The sequence below is a fragment of the Anser brachyrhynchus genome (assembly GCF_964034855.1).
Source record: "Anser brachyrhynchus genome assembly, chromosome: 4".
Classification (NCBI taxonomy): Eukaryota; Metazoa; Chordata; class Aves; order Anseriformes; family Anatidae; genus Anser; species Anser brachyrhynchus.
Genome location: NC_137698.1, coordinates 51,476,519 through 51,501,844, shown reverse-complemented (window position 1 = coordinate 51,501,844; position 25,326 = coordinate 51,476,519). Strand labels below are relative to the sequence as shown.

The window sequence follows — 25,326 nt, the reverse complement described above, 5'->3', positions numbered from 1 at the left end:
AGACTTTGATAATTAGAGCAGCAATCTTCAAGACCTGAGCAGCTGGATTTAGATCACCGGAGAAACTTTAAAAAAAATCAGCTTTAAATCCACTAAATAACACAGGCCCATAGCTGTCACTTAAAGTTCAAAATGCAACACTCCAAATACTCTTCTCAATGACTGCCTACATCAGAGGTGCCTAGGTCCTGTAATCAGACCTAACAGTCTGCTGACATGGTTGACCAGGTGCTTGATAGTTTTTCCTGGGCACATGCAGAACCTGCTAACCCCTCACACTAGCAAAAAGCAATGGCTCAACTTCATCAAGAGGTGACCTGAGGGGGACAAAGGTAGCACATAGGTACCTGAATCTTAAGTACTGTTCTTGTAACAAATGTCCATAACTATCCTTGTCCCCAAAAATACTTCTGTGTTTGCTGGTCAGTCTCCCATGATAACTGGCATGGATGGTAAAAACGTAAAGGCTGGATGCCACTTCCTCCTGTTGGGTATATTACAAGGGAAGACTGATCTGATTTATCTCTTTGTAGAAAAAGTCATCACAGAGAACTCCACATAAAACAAACTGAAGATAGGCGACTCCAAATACTCATACCCAGGGAATGAATGTCTTACCTACAGTCATGAAGACTTCTTTTGAATCCTGAGGTACTGACAATATAGGTATTCACTGAAGGTTTATATTTGCAACAGTGTCTTGAAGCAACTATCAAGATATAGACAGAAAAGGTAACTAAAAGTGACAAGAAAATATCTAGAACTATCCCTCAGTTGCAACTATGTGACTGCTTGTGGTCAGTTTCAGGCTGAATCAAACCAACTAACTTAGATTTGCTGATTATAATTTAAATTCTGGGATCAGAAAACTCTCAGAGATGGTGGGCCAAACTGTAATTTTCTTTCCACACACTGACAGGTAGGTGCTGTTCAGGTGGCAACTCAGCATGAGACAAGAGGTGCCATTTCTCATTGAGACAGGAAGCTATGAAATAGCAGCAGTGTACCCACTGTGTGCAAAGCAGGAATTCCTGATGAATTCAGAACTCTGTGGGAACCAAGATGCCATGGTTCCCATCTCCTACCTCTGCTACCAATTACTAACACGTGGTTCATGCTAACCTGCTTGTACTCACCATAAAACCTCTTAGCAGTGCCAGTCTGGCCATACACCTTGGCTGAGGCGGCACAGCTGCAGTCTGCATCCAGCCAGGACTTGGCGTGTGCTGGCTCGCAGGGCAGCAGGCCTGGTGCCCCCACACCACTCGGTGAACTCCAGCCATGCTCTGGGGACCTGCACGTGCCAGAGAGGATACCAGTGAGGGCATTAGTGGTGTGCTGGAACACCAGCGTGGGTATTAGCGTGGGCTTGAGGCTTACCTCACTATCCTTGCAGACAAATCCTAAGCCTCCTAAGGCAGGGTTTACGGGGGTTATACACAGATCAGCCGCATTTAGCCTCTGAAAACCGCTGTGCAGCTGCTATCTCACACCAAAGACGCCTTTATTTGGGCATATTAGAGACCCACAGATCTTTAATTTGTGCAGAGCTGACCATTAGCGTCCCAGGCAGCGGCGAGGCAAGGGAAGCAGCCCACCGCCAATTATCCCACTTGGAGGCGAGGAGAGCCGGCAGCACCCTCCCCCTCTAACGGCCGCCCCGAGGGGCCAGCCAACAGCCACCGCCCCCCTGCCGCCTTTTCGAGGGGCGGTGCGAGTCACGTGTGCCGGATCGACCAATAGGCAGCAGCACAGGGGTCTCGCGGGAGAGGCGGGCGGTATTTAAGGGCCGGGGAAGGGCCGCTCGCCCTCTTTGCCTGCCAGACGCAGACGCGGTAATGTGGGTGCCCGCCTGCCGCCATCTTGGGAGGGGGAGGCTGGGGCGGGCGGGGTGGGGTCGCCTCGCGTCTTCCATTCACATATATCTTCGCTTCAAATATATCTTCCCTTCACATATGCCCTCTCGGAGCGTGGTCGTGCTCCGGGGAGTCAACGCAGGGGGATAGAGCGCCTTTCCCTCACAGAAACCCAGCGCGGAGCCGCCCTCTCCGCCCTGCATCCTGTCGTGAGGCACAAGCCACCCCTCCCTCCGCCTCACCGGCTCCTCTCACCCCCCGCGCTCACCCCTTTCTCTCTCTTTCTCCCTCTGTAGTGCTGGGCCGTGGGGAGGATGGCGACAGAAAGCGTCCCGAGGTGTCGGCGGGGCTTTGGGGAGCCCCTGGAGGCTGCTCTCTGCTCTGTGTGGGCAGGAGGCCGAGCGCCATGGACCTCGAGTGCTGGGGTATGGAGTCTCCCCTTTGAACACCCATGGGTAAGGAGGATGCACTGGTGAAGGGGCATGTGATGGCCCCACTTGGAAGGGACCCACAAGGTCAAATCCAGCTCCTGGGTCTGAACAAGACCGCCCCAGAATCAAAGAATGTTAGCATGTGTTTGTCCCCTTCTGTTCCTTACTAAGTAGAGCTCCACAGACTTTTAATCTGATTCAATATAGTGTGTTTTATAAGCTTCATCAAGAAAATGACATTTTTTCTGATAACCTGCAGTGTTTGGTTGATGCAGTAGGTATTATAAATGACTTGACTCAATAAAATGGCTTTTCAAATGAGCAGAACTCAGAACTTGCTTAGGTTTTTGGTTCTAGCTTCTACAGTGTTGTAACAGTAGCTTTTGATATCCCTGGTGAGCTCTGCCTATGACTTGTTATAAGGTATATGCAAGTATGTACAAAGTAGCAACAAGTTAGCAGGTAGTGATCTCTCTAAAATGTAGAAATACTCTACTGCAGAGAAGTGTCAACACTAAAAGCAATTTAGGCTTTAAAAACTTTCTGTAAAGAGCAGCATGTTTAAAAATAATTACGTTAGTTTAAATGATCTGAAAAGGAAAACATCTCAGTAGATTAAATCGTTTATGTTTTGCTCTCAATATTATTTGATGACTTCAAATAAGTGACTCTGAGATCTGGAATATGGCTTTAAGAAGGTCTAGTTAGGCATGTTGTATAAATTATACTAGAATAATTTTTGTCTTTTTGTGCTATTTAGGAGATACTTAGAAATTTCACGTTTGAAATGGTCTAGATATGGATGATCACACCTAAATTGGAGGCAGTGCTCAGGACTACTTAGGAACGAATAATACCTTCTGCTAAGAAGGTAAGTGCACTCTAATGTAAAGATAGTTACTGACCATTTTAAATCATACTTTTTGATGATTGACAAGCTTAAAGTAAGTTATAATCTCTTTTGAGTAAATGGTAAATTCAGGTCATCTTAGTTATTAAGAAAAAATGGTATTGTAATTTACGCCCCTTTTTAGCTTTGCCCTCTTAAGTCTGGCAGTGTCTTAAGTGGCCAACACAGAGGGGTATAAAAGTTCTCTCTCAAACCCAGAGGTGAGGTTGAAACTCTTCTTTGGATCATGTCGAGAGGAACACGTGAAACCACTGAACTTAGGAAAGTTACTGAATCAACTCTAGTGCATTCAAAGTGGCTTGTAGGACTTGAACTGTCATCTGATGATAATGTTATCTAACAGTTACATGTTAATCACATATTTCCAGAGTTTTCAAGTGTGATGGTACTGCTTGACTGCCTAGAATGCACTTCATGAGCTTGTGTGATAAACAACTTGAGTCAAGAGTTCCTTCTAAATTGATTGGTCTCCAGGTATGTAGTGTAAAAAAAAAAAGCTTACCATAATTCCATACCTACAAAAGCTTACATTATTCCCTGCCTGAAAGTGTTTAAAAAAAAAAAAAACACAAAAAACTTGGACTACTAGAAAGCTGTGTGGAAATCCAGAATTTTTAAAACTGACTTTAGACTAGCCAATCTAAATTGGAAAGCATCTGAGGAAATTGGATCCATTTTTTCATATCAAGCTGGCCCTATGGACTGGGATGTGTACTAATTGTATGGGCATGGAAAATCCTGTCCTGTACAAATGACATGATTTGCATTGAGAAATGCCTTTGACTTAAAGGTTAAAAAGTTAGTTTCACATAGCATGGTTGTACAGTTGAATCCTAAAATGTAATACTATATACATATGTCCTTTTGTGTGTATGATGGTGATTACAAATTAAACTTTTCTTTCATAGAGAGAAAGCCAGCATGTGCAAGGGATTAGAATTGATAGTAAACATCAGCTTATGATTTGTTGAGTGGATGACTGCTGACTTCACCCAAGGTTACTCCAGTTGTCTTCTGTAATGTGTTGTCTTGAAGGTGGAATTGAGATAAGCAATGGCTACAGCTACACATCCTCAATGACTGTTTAAACGGGAATCTAGCTATTGGTTGAAACTGAAGTTTCTTAAAGTTCTGTAACTTATTTCTGTCTGTGTGGATTAATTGAAATAAAACAAAGATGCTACCAGAAGCTTGTGTTCTGAAGTTTTCTCATCTAGGTGCTTCCTGTTTAAAGGCTTAACTTGCAAATTCATTGAAAAAGGCTTACTTCTGAATGTCTGATCATGGTTTTCTAAAATTGAAAATGCACAATCTAGATGAATTGGCCAACTTCTGAATTATTTCCTTAGGCTGTATGTAATTTGCCTGTTGTTCAACTAGTCAGTAGATTGTATCAAACTTGCTAAAGATGTGTTCTCTTCAGGAACCCCATTACCTGCCTATTTTAAATTCACAAGAAAATGTCTGCAGCAATGTTCCTTGTAAAGAACAACTAGTCTGAAGATCTGTGAAAAGCAGGATCAATATTGTTGAGTAATTGGAAGCTTGTATTGCCTAGGCCAAAAATTATGACTTCAACATGAAATTTGAAATAGTAATTTCTATGCATTCTACTACTAGCCAATGCTTCTGCAAAATGTACAAGAAAGAATTTAAGACAGTTAGAAATAAGTAATTTCTTTTGACATGCAGGTCAGTGAATTAGTGCAGGTTAAGGGCCAAACTTTCTTAAATATGCTTGGATAGATTAGAACTCTGTCTAGCAGGAAGTATATTTCTAGTTATTCTTAAAATTCCTAGTTATTCTTTACTTAAATATCTTAATTGGGGTGATTATTTAGTGATCCATTTTTCACAGCCTGTCAGGCTTACCTGAAATGTTTTAATTTCATCCGGACTACTGTACTAATGAAAGAAAACTAAATTTCAAGTACATCCAAAAAGTATTTTAAATCGATACTAAGCTGACAATTGTCTTAATTTTGGTCCTGAGAAAAGACTATTTTCCTACAAGCTGTCAGACATCTTATAGACCTCTATCTTCTTCAGTCATGCTCAAGGACTAAATCTTGGTCTAGTCAGTCTTTTTCTGAATGTGCTTTCATGCCCTGGATCCATTCTGCCTGATACAGATTTTCTTGCTCTTGAGTCTCTTCTGTACTTGAACACTGTAGATAGGTTACTAAATGTGTTCTGTTTTCCTTAATAATTAATCTTGTTTGTTTGATAGCTTGGGTTGGTGACTTCAGTGAGTTGTCTACACTTCCAGATCTTTCTGAAGGAAGTAGAAGTACCCCATGGTGCTTAGGGTTGGAGTTTTCCTTCACAGATAAACCAGTCATGCAAACACTGGCATTAAATTCCATCTGCTGTTCTGTCTGCAAGGTTCTCAACAGAATCAAGACCTCCTAGAGTCTGCAGTTCGTTTGTGTTAACGTTTTTCAACATCAGTGCTGAAACAGCTCTGAGATGTTTTCACTTCTGAAAACTAGCCATTTCTCTCCTTTCGGTATTAAGGACTTGTGCACACTAAAGGTCCTTTCGTAGTAGTTGTAGGGCCTTTGGAGGACCTATTTGAAGGCTTAAAGCAGTGTCTTTGGAGTTAGGCTTTGTGCTTACTAACTCCTTCAGAGACTTGTTTTTGAGACATTTTTCAATTTCAGTGTGCATTTGGTGATAATTTGCATGTCTTATTCTTGGTGAGTACCATTGAATCCTAATGACTTGGTCCTTATTCACAAATTTGTTCTAATAAATTTCAGGCAAGTTCTTGTTGGTATCTTACATGTTAAAGCAGTGAAGCAACCAAAGGGTTTAGGATTACTGTACAAATAAAGTTAAAAATTGGTAATGATTAAATCAGCTCATTTGTCCTGTCCACCACTCTGTGGGGCTGTATGCCTGAGGCTATGCAGTTCACTGAAGAGAGCTGATCTGTGCGAATGCTATCCTTTAAGCAAGGTTGTAATATTAGAATTTTTCTGTAGTCATTGGAGAAGTGAAGACTAATGGGGGGAAAAAAAGCCAGGTTTGTTGGAGAATAGTCAACAGCTTGGTTTATACCATCACAGATCAGTATTAGGTAGCCTTGTTTCTGGCTAATTGGCATCAAGACAGATTCTGTCATTATATAAACTTCTGTATGTATGGTTTGCACATTAGGGATTGTAAGAGAAGCTGGGGAGGGAATAAGGATGGATGAGAGCTACTACATAGCTTTTAATCTGTACATTTCTGCTTACTCTGACTATTGTTTGCAAATTTAAGAATGCTGCTTTGGCTTTTTGTTGACTAAATCTGCAGGAATGTTAAGTTTGTTCAGCAAGACTGAAGATAGCCTGGTCAGGCAGGAGAAGGGAGGTTTTTGCCTGTATTTAGTATTTTAGCAGACAGCTGAAAGCATATTTCCTATGTCAGTTCCTTTTAGTAAGTTGTTACAACCGCTTTTGAGACTCGGTGATCAAAGGAAGTGCAGATAAAGATGAAGTATGCAATGTGCTTAGGGTGTAGCCTCATGCATAGCAGCACAACAGTCATACATAACTTTTAAAGGGAGTCTGAAAGGATCTTTCTTGGCTGGGGAGGTTCTTTTTATTAAATAGGAAGAAGAGGGGACAAGAACAAGACTACAGAGGAAACAGTGGAGAACCTCATTCAGAAGAGATGAGGAAAGATTCTGGTCTTATACGAGAATGGAAGGTAAGTCTTTTCCTGGAAATACACATCTGTACTCATTTAGTAATAGGGTTGTTTTTTGTTGATGGTGTTTTTTTCATCTTTTTTAATCATTTAGAGGATTTGCTTGGAATGTGAGCAGCTAGTTCAAAAGTTTGTTAGGCCTGATTTGGAAAGAGATTTTAATAAGGATTTTCATTCTTTCTGGGGGAGCTTTAACTTCATATTTTAGCTCATTAGTATCTATTGGTAAAGCTATTTAACCTTTATTTAAAATTTAGGAAGATATATTTGTTAGACCAGTGAGAGTAAGTTTGTGATTCTGCAGCTGGAAAACCTAGATTCTGGTTAATTCTGGCACTTCTTTCAGTGAAAAACAGCAAAATAGCTGTAGGGTGAGGATCTAAGCTGAATGCACTTGTGCCTAAGAAACAATGAGTGTGTATCCCATGCATTCTGGTTTGGATCCATTCAAGCGGGCATTTCCTACAAAACTAGAGTTTCTTTTTGTATTCATGAGATATCAGATATGTACAGAACACATTTTCTTAAAACTTTGAACATCTGGCTTCAGAAGCAACTGGCATTGGGTTCTTCAACACATCAATACTTTTGTTTATCTATGTAAAGGTGAAAGCTGCACGACCTTCACTAACATTCACTGCTGCAAAGAGGGTCTCTTCTGTTCAGTGGACTTTGATGTAAAGATCAGAGATTTCTTCACATGCTTTGATACTTAAGTTCTATGGACTCAATGCATGAATACTGAATACTATAATACTGAAAATTCATGCTCTTTCAGATTAAAGTGTAGAAGCTGAGAACAATGACTTATCTTCAGATTTTATTGTATGTACGTACTCTAAGGCAATAAGTTAACTTAACCCACAACATACATTTTAAATTAATTAAACTCCTGAGAAGGAGTAATTGGAAATAAGCAGAGTCCTAGGAAGAGCAGTGTGCACAAGACCAGAGGATGAAAAAATGTTGGGAGTTCCAGCTTTTAGCACTTCTAGGGTTTGGAGGCAACAGGAGATGCAGGTCCCTAGTTTGTCTCATGTGGTAGCAGGTGAGGTCACTTGTTATTTGCTTGTTATTTCCTTTTCAGCGATGTATTGCACACCAAAGCAGAGGTGGTATGTGGCCTATGAGTCAGTGTTTTTCTGTCCTCCTTCTGAGAAGTGAAGGTGAACTTGAAGTTGTATAAAGGAATTTGGTTTAGATTTTATTAGTGCTTCTGCCATTAAGCCTTATTACAGCTGATGTAGGAGGATGAATCCCAGCTTCTGTTTGGTTATATCGTGATCTGTCCCTTAAAAATAGAAAATTATCTCATGCAGTTCAGAAAGTGGAAGAAAATAGTTCTATAAAAAAAAAATCTGCAGTCTATCTGCACACTACTTGAAAAGTTTGCTAACAGTAATGTCCCCAGGATTTTAGTACTGAATCCTATTAGATTAATTGCTTCATTCTTTTTTCCAAAGTGTAAACTTAAAATGCATAAACATACTTTGTTAGGAAAGTAAGCAGAAGGGAACAAAGCCAAGTAAACTATACAGAAGGATGAAGTTTGTTTCCAGAAATAATGTGCTATCTCCTACGTACCCAGACTCAAGATGCTGATTTCAGGTCCAGTATGGCACAAGCTTTCTAGGGTTGCTTTTATGCTGCGGTATATTATGTTTTTTTCCCAGTTACCCATGGTTTTCCTCAAAACTGCTGTTTTAGACTGTACTGTCACCATTTCAGTTTACAGGTTGGTTATGGCCTCTGCCCTTTCTTGTGTGGTATAAAAGAAAAAAAGATAAGAAGAAACAGAAAATAAAATTAAAAAGAAACAAACCAGGATCTGTGCTGCTGCACTACAAGAAATCTGGTCTTCAATCTAGATGCACACCTGCTATCAAGAAAAGCTAGAAAGGGGGGGCAAAAAGTACAATGACAGATCTCATATATGTAATAGAAATGTTTTAACTATCATGTGTCTCTACAATAATAGTAATGTGAAAATGATTAAAAGGCAACCTTAAGAACTATAAGAAGAGATTAAATGTGTCCTGGATTCAAGTCATTGCTGCTTCTCATACTGCATAATGAATACATTTATTGGAGCTGAGTATCAGCCAGTTAGAAAAAGGCTTTATGGAATCCTTTTACTTGACTCTACAGCACTCCTTGTTTGTCCGTAATTGATGGCAAGGCATAAATCGCACTTGGCTGTATGCAAAAAGATGCTGCTACGTCACTACTAGGGAGAGCACCCCTGTTTCAGGTACCTTAACTGTAGGTGCTGTCTTCTTAGTGGTGCAGATGTGGTCTGGTTCCCCCCTGCATCTCGTTGAGGCTGAGAAGTCTCCCTGATGGATGAAGGTCCAGTCTGTGCTCTTGGTCTGACTTGAAGAATGACGTTCCATTTACTACATCTTGTGGTTAAAGGAAACTGCTCTCCTAATCATACAAATAAGCAACAGGGTGATGTATTTTAGGGTTACCTATGCTTTTTCTTCCAAATTAATGTTTTACTGATGTATCTGTTTTGACTCACGGTAAGTATTTCATGCCTTCTCACCTGACTTGAGCCAAGACTCTGCAGTATGTTGAGGTACTGTGAGTCAAAGCAGGAGGCAGAACTAGAGGTACTCCTACAGATTGGTCCTATTAAGCTCTACACTGAATCTCTCGTTCTTCCCAGGCTCCTCAGGCTGCAATTTTCCTCTGCAGGAGCCACAATTTTTGCTCATCATGGAGCTTCCTTCCTTCAACCAATTTACGAACACTCAGTAGACTTACCATAGTATCAGAGGTTTGTTGTTACCATTTCTCAGAAGTGGCAAACAAAAAAATACCTTGAATTGACTGAGAATATGGCGAAGCAACAGATTTTAATAAATGGTAAAGATACAAAATTAGAGGGGCTAAACAAAACAGATCTAAGTTCAAGATCAGCTCTGCCTTGTAGCTATCCAGGCAACTCTGATTACACTTACAATTTCCAACAGCATTAAACTGATTTTTCAAATCACCGAAAGCATCATTTTTTCTTCTTGTGCCTGAGAGGATGCATGTTTTTGAGGTGAGCAGGAAGAGAAAACATGATTGCTGCTGTTGTAATTCTGTAATGAATTCAGCACCACCTGGTTTATGCACTATATAATCTGTAGTCCAATATTCTTATAAACTCTTTCCTTGAACTATTTTCTCACTTTCTTTTGAAATTGCTAAAAAAGAAAGCATACCAAGAATCCATCACAAAACACTGAGAACTCAAGTGTTTTTATTTAAAGCATTTAGAAAGGGGCTGATGGTTTTGCTTCTTGACTTGAATTATGACTACTAATTGTTTGCAGCTTCAGTTATCAGACCAGTGCTCTCTGCATGTTATTGGTATATTCTAGATATGAAATAAAAGGGTAAAGAAAAACAGGAAGATATACCCTCCTAAATATCCCACACATCTCACACTGCTTCACAATGCTATGAATTACAGTGCTGCTCTCAACAAACTGTAAGCAGATACCGCATTTGTTATTAGTGAATAACAGTTGCCATGTAACCCTATTTTATGTGGAAAGAGGGTACTACCATTGTTGAATTTTTAATGAAAACTTACAGTTGTTTCATTTTTCTTAGAAGATGTCATCCAGGTAAACCACAGTGTGATGGAGGAGCTGCTCTCAGCATTCTCTGACTAGAGACCTATCAATGAGGGCTTCAGACAGATCTAAGTGGCTTCGAGACTGATGTCTAACATGATCTGAGGTCCTGTCCTCAGTTGTGCTTCTGTGTTGTCTCAGCACCTCACCAGCCCTGCTTTGTGCTGGGCTACCAGCTGTCCTGGCATGGCCTTGAAGGGTGTGGGTTACATAAAGTCAGGTTATTTATACCGTTTCTCACTTCATCCTCATGCTGCTAACCTGAACTCATTTCTGATCTTGTTCAGCAGGGTGTCATAAGCTTCCAGCTTGACTCACACAGTTTACCTTTGGTTTTCTCTTTAAGAATCATGATTATTCTTCCATAAAAGTGATCTGTTCTTCCACCATGGCTTCTGCAGTTGAATTCTGAATATCAGTGAATTATTGCCATTTCATCACTTCTTGGTTTTACTTAAGGTAATTGTGCTGTTACTGAGTCTGCCTTAAGAAAGTTATTTTACATCTTCCCAATATTTTGGGAACACAGAGAAAAAGTCCCCTGTAATCAGCATCTTTAAAGTAGTTACCTGTGTTTTAAACACCTTTGTTCTGTTTTTTATTCTGTTGGACTTCTGTAGTTTATGTTTTTACTGCCTTGACATCTGAGTACAAGCTGGACTGCTTGAGAAGATTTTGCACAGAATTCAACCTGCAAAATGCTGTTGCCATTTTCTCAAGGAAAAATAAATTAGAGGTGAATATTTCATGTATTGACAAGGGGATGGAGAGGATTTTTTTTCCTTCCAAGTAAATTCTTTTTAGTTGCCAGCTTTCAAAGATCCAAGTAAGAATATGAAATGGATCATCTGTTTGCTTGTATTCTCAGCTGCATTTCAGATCCACTCTGGCAGAATTTCTCATGGTAGATTCTATAAATTGCATGTTTTGAAGTGATTTAAAGTAAGGATTTTTAGGGTAGGGTGTTTCAGAAGTATCCAGAATCAGATTCTTTCCAGTCTTTTTGAAATTAGAGTTTCATTGTTGCCATTGATAGAGGAAAGTTTGTCCAGTGCTTAATACTATTGAAAAGCTAGTTACTAAAGTCAAAACCACTCGTGTTCCTTAATAACTTCAGGTGGCAGGGCAATTTTAGCTCAGCAAAATAATTTTGATTTGCCACACTGAAAATGTTGATAGTGTGATACCATACTAATATCATGAAGCCAAGAGGAAAAAAGCTTATTTTCCTGTAGGCATTGAAAGAAATACAAAATACACAAAGGTAGTTGTAGACTGTTGAGAAGGCTTGGTTTGTGCCCTTTGTGTTATGAAATAGAGGCATCACAAGATGCAAGCACTCATGCAAATATGAACTATTTTAATAGACAGGAGCTAGATTTGAGGGGAAAAAACATACAGGGGTGTTGTAATTCGAACGTTATTTTGCAACTGGAAAGCCACTGCAAATTTAAGGTTTTTTTTTTTGGAATGGATTGACGACAGGCATAGGTATGGTTATATGAATGTTTCTGAAGAATGAAAGCAGAAAGTGAAGTTAGTGCTTTGTGTTTTACATCTTGTTCAGGAGCCTGGAGAGCTAGGTTTGGTTTCTCTGGTTTGAAATGGTTCAATAAAACTACCACAAAATGAATGCTACCTGCTGTTGAAAACTTCATTTCTTCAGTCCCATAAACGCATTAAAAAGGAAAAAAAAGTTCAAAGCCCCGTGGTTGAGAAATGTTAAATATTGTTTGTAATAACAAATAACATAATCTCAGCAGTCTCTTCCACCAAGAAAGCACTGACATATGACAAGTCACAAAATCAAAGTCAATGTGAGAATTAGTTGTGATCAAAATTTATCCAGAGCAGATATGAAATTGTCAAAGACAGAAAAAAGTGCAGGCATTTTGTAAATCTCAGTATGCCTCATCAGCATTGAAGCTAAGCTAGTCTTTCTTCTTGTTTGATAGTATATATATATCAAAATCATAAGCATTTCACACACTTCACATTTCTGATCTATAGCATAGCAAGAGGTGGGATGTTCAATACCAGTCATTGGTTATCAGTGTCTGTAGATGGATAGCCTAGGAGGCTGACATACTTTGTTCACAATCATAACCTGCTAAAAATGTGTGCGAAACACAAGGCATATGATTAAGTATGTTACATAGCAACTCAGTAATGTTGCTTTAAAAGCTCATCTGATTTTTTAACCATGGGTAATCTTTCCTCTCTAAATTTGTTTGCAGGCAGCTTGTCCAGAAAAGGAGTTGTTCATTTAGGTACTTGCTGTTAATTTAGCTGAAAGCAAAACAAAAAACAAGGGTAATATGGACCTCTCTTGGAGGTCCCAGCCAGCTCAGCTTCTGTGGGGCTTTATGGCTTCAGGAAAGAGCTGGGGGTGAAGAGGGAGGTAATGGAAATGGATGGGGCTTCCCTGCACTTCACATACTAGTGGAGGTTTGCACACAGCCAGCTGCATGGCAAAATAGGGCACAGTGCCCTCATTCAGGAGTTTGCTTTCTGTTCTCTTCTGGAGCTACAAATGAGCCTAAAGGGATGTGATTATTAATGTAAAAAAAAAAAAAGTCGACTAATTTATATAGAATCAGCCCTTGTTGGTGTAGCACAGAGAAACATAGAAAATAAGCCCACAGGGAACATGGTAAAATTGCATTTACACTTCTTGCAGTAAGCAAGCCAAGCTGGTTAGACCTAATTTCGTGGGGGGTATTATGCTATAGCAGCCTGGGTATGTCCTATGGGACTTGATTTTCCATAGTACTGGGCATCCAGCAGCAGTGCGGGATTTCTGGCATTAATGACTTTATTACAGCGATAATTACAATCTTCTGTGACTGTTTTAAGTAGCTGGAATTAGGAGCAAATACATCTCCTTATTATCATACTTCTATAAATAATGGATTTTACTGCATTGAGAAAATGAATTATTCCCTGTGTTATCCATTGCCTCATGGTACCCACTGTACAACAGCCAAACACCTTAGACACCCAAAGACAAAAGTGCCATTTTGTTTCCAGATGTACTCGTGTCCCATTTATGAAGAGCATTTTCTTAGATTCTCTGCATAGAGTAACAGAGCTGCTTTTTACCAAGTGAGAGCTTATCGTAGGTTTAGCCTGATTCAGAGCAACATGAAAAGGAACTTCCTTTAGTCCCAGGAATGATAAGATTCAAGCAAAATGTCTTATATAAGTTTCTGAAACCTAATTAATCACAACAAAAAGGCTTACCGTCTTGTGAAGGAAACATTATTAGCATATCAAAACCAGGATACAGGGTATAATCCAATCACTTGCCTTGTTCACGTGAAATCATGGACTGGCTTGAAAGGAGAAAAAAAAAGCAGGTGAAAAGCAGGTGACAAGGGGTGAAATGCTGAAAAGCATATGCTACTGAAAAACAAAACACTGCATTGTACCATCAACTAAGGGAAAAATACACTAAGTTATTATAAAAGTTCTTTTTGAAAACTAAGCTTCATGTATTTCAGTTTTGAAAACCTCAACCTTACACAAAGCAAAAGGACAATGGAAGAAAATTATCCAAAGGGTTGCAGCAAGGTCTCCGTGAGCCCTTGTAGGATCTGAACCCACCACTAAAGCCAGAAAAGGGTTAACAGCCAGCACTGAAGGAATGTGAAGTTGTTCAGGTGGGATTGGAGAGAGGAGCAGTGGCTTTTTCCTCTTTGCCTTTATTTTGTAACTCAAAAACAAAAGGAAAAACCCACCCTGATAGCTGAGACGTTTGCTAAATGGTTGTTAATAATAACCATATCAATCTCGTTTTAGAATTACTGCAGATCTATGCCAGAGCCTGGTGACTCTTTTATTATGGAGACAGGCAGCCTAGGCACTGTTTTGTACTCATTTAATCTCTCAGCATACTGAGGAAAGCAAGTACGTTTTGTTCTCAGAACGATTTTTAAAGGGGTTTTGAAACCATTAGGCTTTAATCTTTCACCACCTGTATTCAAGACTGTACTGGCCTACCCTCTTACTTCTTTTTTTTCTACATATTCAACTTTTAGCAAGTAAATGGGAAGAACATCATCAAGCTTTCCTTCTTGTTCCAGCCTGAGAGCAAGGTACTTACCACCACCACACTGTAACTAACACTTGAGATGATTTTCAGCTGATAGCAAAACACTGAGAGATGAAAATAAATGAATGCAAAGTGCCAAAAAGTCATACCTCTCAGGCTTTTTGTTACTAGAAAATGGGTCAATTTGCACTATTCTTGAGGATGCTTGTGACCTTTCTGGTAACCATCTAATTGGCTTGGCAATGTTCGAATTACACTTCTATTTAAAAATAATACCTAGGTACGCTTGTTGCTGTAACGCCTAGGCGGAAGGCAAAAGTCTTGCTTGCTTAATTGAATGAAGGATGCCTGCTCTGCCTTTGTGTCCCTGGTGATCTGCTGTCTTGGCTGGCTGCGTGCAAACTCAGGGTACCAGAGGCCCTTTTCAGTAGGCTTATCAACTCAGTCAAACTGCCTACACTTCTTTGTACCTTTTTCATGTTCCTGATTGAAATTGGCAGTACTTGTGAATGGTATTAGGTCGTCAGCACTAGAGACAAGAACTGTTCCTTTTGTTCCCTGCACTAGTACAGCGTGAGCTTCCTCCTCCTGCCACAGAGGCTGATTGGGATGAAGAGGGGGGGAAAAGTTCCCATCCTTCATCCAAAGCAAGAGTCACAGAGGATGACTTTTTTCTTCTCATGACTGCAGTAATAGCCTTCCTCTTTGAAAATTCAGGAAAAATATATAGCCAGCCTTTCAAAAGTCTTTTTTTTCCTGTCACTTTCTTCTGGGCATGGGTTGTAATTACTCATCATATATTAACACTTAAGCTATCAGCTAAGGTCCGAGCCACATTCCCTGTGTTCTGCACGTGCTTGCTGTGGCCAGGCAGTCTGCCTTTTGGTGAGATATTTAAAGAAAACACACTGAGAGAAGTGCCTTTCCTACCCCAGCACCACGCCGACCAGCAGTTTGGCCTGAGCACGGCGGTGGGAGTGAAGCGCTACCAGCACTAACTGCTGCTCCTCACTCTCCTGATTACGCCGCGCTTCCTCATCAGATGCCCCCGGCGACAGACCAACACACCTGAAAGGGAAGCTGATATCCGTGGCTGCCTCCGCTCAGATGGCTGACTGATGCAGACAGATCTTCTTAGGAAGACTAGATCATTCCTTGAGGTGATTTTTCTCAGACGTCCCGTATAGCTCGAGCTGAACGGTTATCAGGAAATCAGTAAGGAGCCAGAACTGGCCTGGCTGCCAGATTTCACATCTAGCGATGTGAAATGGCTCTGTTAGCAAGTTGTGTGTAACTCTCCTCCCTTGTATGCCCTGCAGCACTCGACTATGCAGAGCAGACTGAAGTGCTGTCTTGGCACAGAAAAAACCTATACATAAGACCTTTTTTAAAAAAAACAGAGCCTATACATTGCTTTCTTCCCCTTCCAATAATTTAAAAGCAGATAAACTGCTACTGAATAGCTTTCACACAACCTTCTGCCTCTGCCCTCTGGAGAGACAAACAGCAGAGCACGGGGGAAGTGTCACCGTGAGTGGACCGTATCTCCTGGTGACCTGAAGTGCTTTCCTGACTGAAGAGGTTTTCCTGACTCGAGTCCAGACCTGTGATAACGCAGCCCTCTTTGCAGCCACTTTTGCCGTGATATCTGAATAGTTTTGGAGTCTTGAATGTATTAGTCTCTCCTGAGATACAGGCAGGCTGCGCACAACTTGCCCAGTTACAGAGAAGACCTGTGGCACAGAGGGAACCTCGGAAATCACAGCCTAGCTACTCCTAGAAAACATTCTTCACCTTGTTAATGTTTTACTAATGGGGTAGTTGCATTTTTGTTCCTTTTTTTTTTTTTCTTAACATTCCCAGGTGTCTTTCGTTTATCACTCTTTCTTTTAGAATGTATTGATTTAAAATCACAGCTTGAGTTAAATCCCTGGCGCCACTCTTTGCTTGCTTGCTGCTAGCACCAAAGTATCATTTCATACGTTGTGCAGTGATTTAACTGCTACCCTTTTACAGGAGGCAAAGGAAGACAACAGAACATGACGTTCTCGGAATGTTATTCCCAAGATTTCTCAAGAGCCAGCCTCTGACCCATGCTGCACCTTCACCTTGGCAGGACGCGCTCTCGTGTGGGGGAGCCTTTAAAGGAGCCCCACCGTGAGATGATCTCAAGGTCACCGCTGTGGCGGTCCCAGAACATCGAGCTCTGGATGAGTTATGGTCTCACAAACCTTTCGTCTGGCGTATACATCACTGCCACAACAATGGGTTCACGGTGATGCTCGTAGCAGAGGAGCTGGCCGTAAAAGTGACATAGCGGGTGTGCTGCATGTCCTCAGTGGTGGCACCAGTTCCCACCAGGGGCACTGAGAAGAGTCTCGGGGTTATTTCAAAAAGGTTAACGAGGGAGGGGAGACTCCAGCATCGCCTCTCGCCTTCAGAGTGACCCCTATCAGATTACTCAGAGCTCTCCTCTTACTGGGGTGTGGGGTGTGACTGAAGTGTTTCTCCAAGACCAGCTCTGTCCTACCGCATTATTCATGGCAGCAAACTGGGTGACTTTAGCCTGAAAGACGTGTAGGAGGAAAACTTGCTCCAGTCAGTACATGGCACGAGATGACCTCAATTTTCAACACAGCTCGAGTTTCTGCTGAGTTACTGGTGACACACAGTGAGCCCCTGCCAAGTCACTTACACGGGTGGCAGCAGGGCAATGCCTGGGTGCTCCTGGTTTGTGGAAGAGATGAAACTGGAGGGAAAAAAAGCCTTCCAGTAAGGGCCTGTCTTTAAGAACACAGTGGGATGGGAAGAGTTATGTACATATAATTTTATTTTTTGATCTCTGCTCTGTGGGCAGTTTGAGTTTTCTCTGTTTAAGAAGTGTTTCCACTTCACCTTTTAGTGCACGTTCACCGCCAGGTGGGTGTTTGCCCGGTGGCTTGCTGCTGCCCGTGGGCTGCCTGTCTACCGCAGCTTTAGGTTGGCTTTTGTCCCTGGTCACTTCAGCATAAATGCTCTTTCTGCAGAGGACAGGGTCACAACCAAGAGGTGACAGGGTACAAGTACTGATGATCACAGTCTGAGGGCGAGGCTGCGCTGATTCACACTGGGAGCTGAGCTGGAAAAGCAAAAACTCTGGAAAGGTGCCTCTGCAGATTGCCTTCCCTAAGCCAGCTGCAGCTTGGCCGGAGGACTCCAGCAGGGAATGGGGGGCACATTCAGCACGCATGTTCTCTGTCTGTGTTACTAGAAACATCTTTGAAGAAGAAAAAAAAAAAAGGAAAAAGAAATCTGCCTTTTATTTACTATTTATGCCTTATTTGCTCTGTTTACTTATTTGCACTACTCATTCTGGACAAAGGAAGAAGTTTCTCCTTTTTCATTCACGCTATTATTGGCAGGGTGCTCTGAGTTCCGTCTTCAAAGTGCAATATTAATTCATCTAAAATAAATGCTTTTAAGATGAAATTGAAATCATTAATGCATATTTTCATTTTGCACGGGGTTTAGATATTAGCCAAAGTTGAACTAAGCAATAACCCTTTGGAAGATGAAGCTCCTGCACACATCTCTCCGTGTTATGTGCTGTTACCCAACGACTCAGCGATGTGGCACTCAGCATACATACATATCTAGATCCACTTTCCCTGTAGTTAAATAAACTTTTAAAGCAAATGCTCCATTAGCTCCTGATCATCAATCTTAATGTAATAATGGGGCTGTTTAAAGCCTGATAGGCTTTCCCCCCCATTCTATTAAAATATTTACATTGTAATAACTCAGTAGGTTTTTTTCCTAAATGGAAGGCCTGTAAGTGGGTGAAAGTATTTTAGAGCAGGGTGAGACTGAAGGGACGTGACATGTTATTGAATTAAGGGCCTTAGAAGGTGAGGGCTGTGCAGTCATAAATTCCAGGAATGCGGATGTGACTCTCTGAATGTGTATATGAAGCTGACAGGGTTTGACAGCTACCATCTGTGAACAATAACGTATAGAGAAGCACAGCTACACCATGCAGGCTGGAATGCACCTATCAGGCTCGGAGGACTCCAACAACTTACTACTCATTATCAGCGACCGTGGTCATGATTAGCTGCAGGGGTTGGAATGAAACTTGGAAAATATGAGAACAAAGTTCCCCTTGTTAAGGCAGAGTAATTAGTTTTATACATATGAGGAGAAAACGGGCAGGAGACTTCCTCTCCCCCCCTCCCCTTTATTAAGTGTTTACCATCCGAGCACTGCTCAGAAACACTAAAAAACTGCACAGTGGAAATGGATAGGCTGTTACTTCTTTCTGCATCATTTGAAATATAAGAAAATGGCTATTTTGTGTTCATGCTCTCATTCTTCAAGGGTTTTCCAGGACTTTGCAGCACAGAATGACAGGGATGTAATTACGTGATAACTGTGTTTATGTTCCATTTGCTCATCAAAGCTGATTTCTTGTGGTCTGTACTTTTCTGTGTTCCATCAGAGCGTCGCACTTTGGCCAAAATATGCCTTTGAGTCAGAGCATCTTGTATGTAAAATCTCTCTTTCATCAATGGTAAGGGGATCTTTGCTGTTTTCTCAGCCTTGCATATTAAAAACAAACCTGTGTATTCCCACAGGTTTATATCGCCTCTTGGTGAACACCGTGGTGTACAGAGCAGCTGAAGCCAGAGAGAAATACTGTGAATTCTCACTTAAGGTTGCTCAAGCATGCTATCAGTCAACGCTGAGTGCCATCTTATTGCTTAGGGTAAGCCAGCATGGGCCACTTGTATGTGAAACTGTTTACACAAGCTGAGAATCTGTCCCAGAAAATGAAGGAAATTATTAAATAAGAAAAAGAAAACGTACCATCTACATAATGCCTGTCTCAAAGCCCACTGTAATACATATATTCCCCATAACTTCCTGCAAGCATATGCTTTTCTTATAAAAACGACATTAATCCCAGTCTCCACCCGTTAGTCAGCAGCGATCTCCAACAGCAGTCATAGCTCCAAAAACAAGGTGCTCGGACTTCTAGTGAGGGCATTTGACTTTGAAAAATATCCGGCAAAAAACAGTGCATAAAAAGAGAGAAACAGCAGGAAGTCTATTGAGAAAAAAAGTTATCATCCATCCTCTTTTAATTGAAAGAGAAAGGTTACGGTTGGCTTAAAAAGAATGTGTGAGCAGACAAGAGAAGTATAGTAAGCAGTTCCTGTGATAGATGGTTTAAATTTAGTTGTTCCTGCCGGGGGTGCGAGGTGCAGGGTGGGCTGTGTGACCTGTCTGGGTCCCTTTTACTGCTATTGTTCTGTAATAGGAAAAGATGAGGGTATTTCTCAGCTGTGAAGGCTGCGTGTTTTTTCATTACCTGCTTTAGGAAAATGTCCACCAGTGAGGTTATTGATGGAAAGCCATTCATGTGTACGTGTTGCATCCATGTAATGGGACTGACTTACACAGACATGACTTAAAGGTGTGTCCGTCATGGTCATGAACACGCACCTTATCTCCTGGCGAAACTAACCCTCCCAGAGCTTTGGGGTAGGGATACACATCTCTAGTATCCACGTTAACCTGGTATGATTTCTCTTCATTGAAATGGCCACAGGCTGAACATGCCATCGCAATGGCAAACAGCTGGTAAAGTGGAACCAGGTAAGCCTCTTCTCTCCCGTGTTCCTGAGCTCCACTGGAAATTTGCACATTGAGCTAGTAACACTAATCGATGCATCCATGGTCTTACTAGCAGGTCAGAGAAGGAAGATCAAGACCAATCAAGATCAGATTAGCAGTCTTTTTTCCTGGTCAGATCATTTTCAGCTAAACAAAGTGGAAAGAAATCAGTGTCTTCAATGTTTGCCTCAAGGTTTTTTGATTTTTCTTTGGACAAGTTGTATGTCAGAAATGGAAGAAAGGTGTGTAGGTTTGATTTCTGACAGAAGCAGTTTACTTTTCAGTGGAGAAAAAAAAAAACCAATCCAATCCAATTAATATGGTAGCCACTGGGCTGGCAAAGCATGGACACAGCAAGCTGCCACTTCTGGTTTTACTGATGTGCCGTTTTATGCTCTGCTTTCCTGTTCAGAGTCCTTACGGGTGACCAGTAACCCAAATTAGTGGCATCCACCTCAATCCTTCCCACACACAAGGGAACTGCTCCCCTATTGCTTTGCCTTAGTTGTGCAGCACCTGCCATGGTGCAAGTAATAGTGCTAATAATGTCGATGGGAAGGTTTAGAAATAAATTAGGCAATAGGCTGAACCATTCTGAAAGTTTCTTCCCCGCAGATATTTCTTAGCAGGTCCCGTTTTCTGGGTAGCAGTTGAAATGAACCTGCTATGCAAAGCCAAGTCTCTGCCGACTGTCTGTGACGCCGTTGGCTGTTGCATGAAGATGGTTTTGACCCCAGCCCGTTCAGTTTTCATTTGGGCGAGGGGGAGCTCCACTAATTAGGCATTGTTACCATTGGTGTCTACACGTGTGTTCTGCCTGTAAGACAGAAAACATGCCTACACAACACGGGATGGACTGACACAGACTGGAGCACAAACTAGCAACCCAAACACAACCCCCCTGGGGCTCTGCACAGATGTTACAGACGCATGCTGGTGTGGAAAGCCCTTCCTACCTGCTATGCTTTTGCTGCTTTTGTTATCTGTAATAGCAAGATAAAAGCTTGTTGAGGTTTGCCATTCTATTTCATGTCCTTTATTTTGCTGTGTAGACATTTCCAAAGGCATTAAAGTCTTTGAGACTACAGCAGCCTGTAAAAGAGAACCATTTTCTAAGCCTGCCTGTCTAATGCAGGTAATCTACTGCATTCCTTTAAAGCAGTAAAGAAAATAGCAACGGGACTGAAATTGCCTGTAATTTTCCTCCTAGCATTTTGTAACTGGAGCATTACTATGTTATTTCACTTCTCTCTTTTATGTGGGAGCAGTTTCAGAGGCTTTGGGATCACATTTCTCTAAAAAGTCCTTCTTTATATGCTTTAAAACTTCGGTATGACATCAAAGTTGGTAGAACAGCTACCAAACACTTTAATAGCAAGTTACGAGTATTTCTTATCTTTACCAGCCCCAGTATCCTATGTGCTGCATGTTTGTTCCTCTCCCCGTCCCAGCAAGTCAGTAGGGTAGTTGGACCGGGCAGCCTGACCTTGTTCCCTACTTTTGCTGCTTGTTCATTTTGAAATCTGTTAACTGTCAGCCAGGAATTTGTCCTACAAGTTCCCCCAGCTCCCAGTTCTCCGTTGCATTCAAGCTGTCTTGTAGTGATTAACCAACTTCTGTCTTGTAGTGATTAACCAACTTGTAAACACAGTAGGAATTATTACCAATAATGGGCCTAACCTACAAAGATGGTGAACTGAAAGGATTGCGTGGCTACTTCATGCCCTGCAAGTTCAACCTCAACAGGCTTCCAGGGTTAACGCATTAGTTCCTGTAATGTGGTTTAGAGACTTTGCGGGGATTTTTAACCTACTTTATTGTTTTTGATTAAGCAAACTTTTGGAAGAAACTTTCAAAATGTGCAACTCCGCTACTGCTCAGTGATAAAATTTTCATTTATTCTATGCCTTTCATTGCCTCTGTATTCCCATGACACCACACTGTATATCTTCGAGGACAAAAGGTTAGTTCTAAAAGATCACCCACCTTGTTGTTGCCTGTCCTTGTAAAGCTAGATAGAAAGCAAAATGTTTACTTTTAGTTTTACTGGAGAGCAATATTTCTTTCTGCTGAATACAGATTTTAAAAACATTTTTATTTCCATTTAAGATCTGACATAAACCTTATTCTGTATGCTGGGTTCTAAGGTGCTGAGTAGGCACTAATGTTTGGAAAGACATGCAAACACTTTTTATTCTGTATAACTTTAATTTGTTTAACCGAGTGATCTTTCAGACGTAACTTCTCCGGTTTTAGGTACAAGGAAAACAAGGGTTTGAGTGTCTTGGTTAATGTCTAAAGACAACCCCAGATACCCAGAAAAATGGATTAAAGAGAAAAATCTGATGGAGAAACATGAGAATGAAGGACAAAGCATCAGCCTACAGCATTAAACATGTCTAGCAGGCAGGCCAGCATTAGCAGCAAGCCTGGGGTGAAGGACACACACAGGCATGTTGCCCTGTCTTCATATCCTAGCTGTTGGCTCCACGCTTATCAATTAAGGGGTCATTGAACTTGACCTTCACTCCCCTCTCGGAGGTCTGGACCACTGTGACTCTCTATCCCCTGCTGCTCTCAGAAGCAGAGCCAGCAGGGGGTAGAAAATGAATGCCACGAAATGCAAGCACTTGGCCATGACCTTAGTAAATTCACCCCCAAGCTGGTTATTTTTAGGCTGCTGAGCTGGCAGTTTTAGAGCCCCAGCTTAGAGCACTGCTGGGCTAACCTGTGACTGTAAGAGTCAGAGAACAGGATTGACCTGGGAAGCTCCCTGGTTTTCTGACTGTCCCTTATTTCACCCAGCACAAGAGGGCTCGAGACGTGACTGGGAGGTCTGAAGAGTCGCCACAGTGTGCATGACTCATTATAACAATAAAAGTTGACTCGGGCTTACTTCTAGTTTGTGCTACAGTGAGAGAGGGGAGGTTGCTTTCATCAACAGGAAAACAGCTTGTACCTTTCCAACTACAAGTATTAGTGAGTCATTAGTTTGTCTCTGCTCAGGTGGGATATGGCATTCCAGCAAGAGCCATTGGACCAGTTTACTTGAGGAACCTTTTATTTTTCAAGAGGGGGTCTGTTCGTGGTATTTATTCTCGCAGCTGTGGTGGGAGTATACATTGCTTAAACTCCTCTTACAGTGAAGAGGTAGCAAATGCCAATAGTTGTCGGGTAAATTTAGACCAAAGACCTCTTTATTTTATAAAAAACAAGTACAGATTGCTACTCCCCCACCCAAATATTTAGTGCTGTGGATTACTTACAGAGGTGTCTTCTTGCTTGTTCTCTCTCTCTCTGGCCCTCTGAAGCTTGTTTCTCTTCTTCTCCAAGACTCTGCTCTGCTGGAAGAGGCAGGGAGTGCCATGTCTCCATGGAAGTATGCAGTCCAGTGGCTGGAGGAGATTCCTAGAGGGGTCAAGATAGGGGTTTGAATCAGCTCAGCACTGAAGGTAGGTCTGCTGCTTTCTGGATGAGCACTGAAACACCTAGGTAGTCATGGGCAGCACTTCCACCACTGCCCTCTACAGAGAAAATTACAGCAAGCATTACAGCAAGCGACTATGTGAATGCTTCACTATTTGTGGTCCATTATAAAGGGCTAACTACATACTTTATAACTAGGTGAGCAGCAGAGCATATTTTGGAAATGCACACTGTCCACAATTCATACACACCTCAGTGCCTAGCAGCAGAGTTGGTGGACGGGAAAGGAGAGGAGAGGGGAAGGGAAAAGGGAAATAAGCTTCTGGTACTGTGCATAAAGTGGTTTCTTGATTTTTCTGCAATTAGGAAATCAGCTATACTTTTTTTTTTATATATTATTTTTGTTTCCTCTTGGTAAAGCTGGCTGAATACAGGAGTATGTAGAAAGTGTGCAGAAAGACGTCAGCAGTAGGCCTAAGGAACCTCCCAGAGCAGTGGGCCTGGCCCAAGCGTTCATATGGCTCTTGCATCAGAGGTCTCGTTTGGCCTTTCTCCGCATTGCCCCACTAATCTTACTCTGGATCTCTTAAGAACCAGTGTGAAACGTAGCCCACTAGTACTTAATGACAGGGCACATACCATTTCCACTTGTCTCCTTGAAAGATATCTCATATCTTTACCTGCAGTGTATCCTCTCCGTTGGGCTGAAGTACGCGTGAGCTGACAGGAGCTTGCCTGAGCTGTGACTCTGCCAGCTAAGCCTGCTCTGTCTTCCCAAAGGGCTGCAAGGCAGGACAAGTCAGCTGAATTTGGCAGGCGAACAAAAGCCATGTGGAGACTCTGAGAAAAACAACTGCTACCCAGTTGAGAAGCACTTGCTGGATCGCAGTGACTCAGAGCGTGTCCCTCGCTGCTTCACAGCAACTCGGCTCCTGAGAGAACAGCCTTGCATCGCGGCCAAAACCAAGCCTGGCAGCGTATGGGTTTTCATCTTGTAATAACAGCTTCATTTTCTAGAGATGAAGTACATGACCTCCAGTAATAGGTGATGAAATGCAAATTGGACGTATTCTGTATCCAGCCTCGTCGCCCCCCCGGCAGCCTCCCCTTGGGAGTTTCAACAGCCCCGTGCACCCGCAATGCTTCCGTTTTCTTACACAGCCCCCAGCAAGGCCACGCTTGAAGACCCAGGTTTCACCTACGAGCCACCAGCAAGATGCCAGGCTTGCAAGATGACAGACTCACAGGTAATTAGCCAGGGGAAAATCCATGAAAAGACATTTAGAGGGGAAAAAATGACAACCCTGGTAAGAGCGGACATTCCACAAAGAGGCCCCGAAGCCTGAGGGATGCTGCCGACGTGGGAGCTGCACTTTGGGCACCCAAACGAGCTAACTTTGGGCACCCCAGATCTAGGGGGACACTTGCCTCCTGGAAGTCCTGAGCCAAAGCCACTGAGCCCTGGTGATTTCGGTAAGCTGTGGATGTGGACATGCACTGAGACTGGGCTGAAGTGAGCAAAAGGGAAAGGTTTATCACTTCTTTTGGTCTCCTGTTCCACCTCCAGCTGCCCATACACTTTCTGGAGTCCTTCCATGAGGTTTTTAACCTGCCTCCTCACGGTGTCTTTCTGTCTTCCCATCCCAAGTGCCAGCTGCGATTT

At 42.0% G+C, this 25,326-nt stretch overlaps 1 protein-coding gene and 1 long non-coding RNA gene across 5 annotated transcripts in view; one reads left to right on the top strand and one right to left on the bottom strand.

Annotated features, from left to right (window-relative positions):
- Positions 1 to 1,846: 1,846 nt before the first annotated feature.
- On the top strand, positions 1,847 to 19,210 carry LOC308194016. Of its 4 annotated transcripts, none has more exons than XR_013950174.1 (5): positions 1,847 to 2,311; positions 3,048 to 3,158; positions 3,566 to 3,671; positions 4,106 to 6,896; positions 19,196 to 19,210. It is a non-coding gene; the product is annotated as an uncharacterized lncRNA (long non-coding RNA). The 4 variants fall into 4 exon arrangements; XR_013950175.1 differs by lacking the exon at positions 19,196 to 19,210 and adding an exon at positions 16,599 to 17,931 and having other exon boundaries at positions 4,106 to 15,742; XR_013950176.1 differs by lacking the exon at positions 19,196 to 19,210 and adding an exon at positions 16,599 to 16,613.
- The window catches only part of LOC308194015 (uncharacterized protein), a 28,023-nt gene continuing 7,978 nt past the window's right edge, over positions 5,282 to 25,326 (bottom strand). Inside the window, exons 2-5 of the mRNA XM_080589340.1 lie at positions 23,504 to 23,645; positions 22,224 to 22,248; positions 9,152 to 9,269; positions 5,282 to 8,187 (exon numbers count right to left, since the gene is read on the bottom strand). Coding sequence (XP_080445466.1) covers positions 8,094 to 8,187; positions 9,152 to 9,269; positions 22,224 to 22,248; positions 23,504 to 23,645 — 379 coding nt within the window. The 3' untranslated portion in view covers positions 5,282 to 8,093. The remainder of the gene's footprint in view (positions 8,188 to 9,151; positions 9,270 to 22,223; positions 22,249 to 23,503; positions 23,646 to 25,326) is intronic.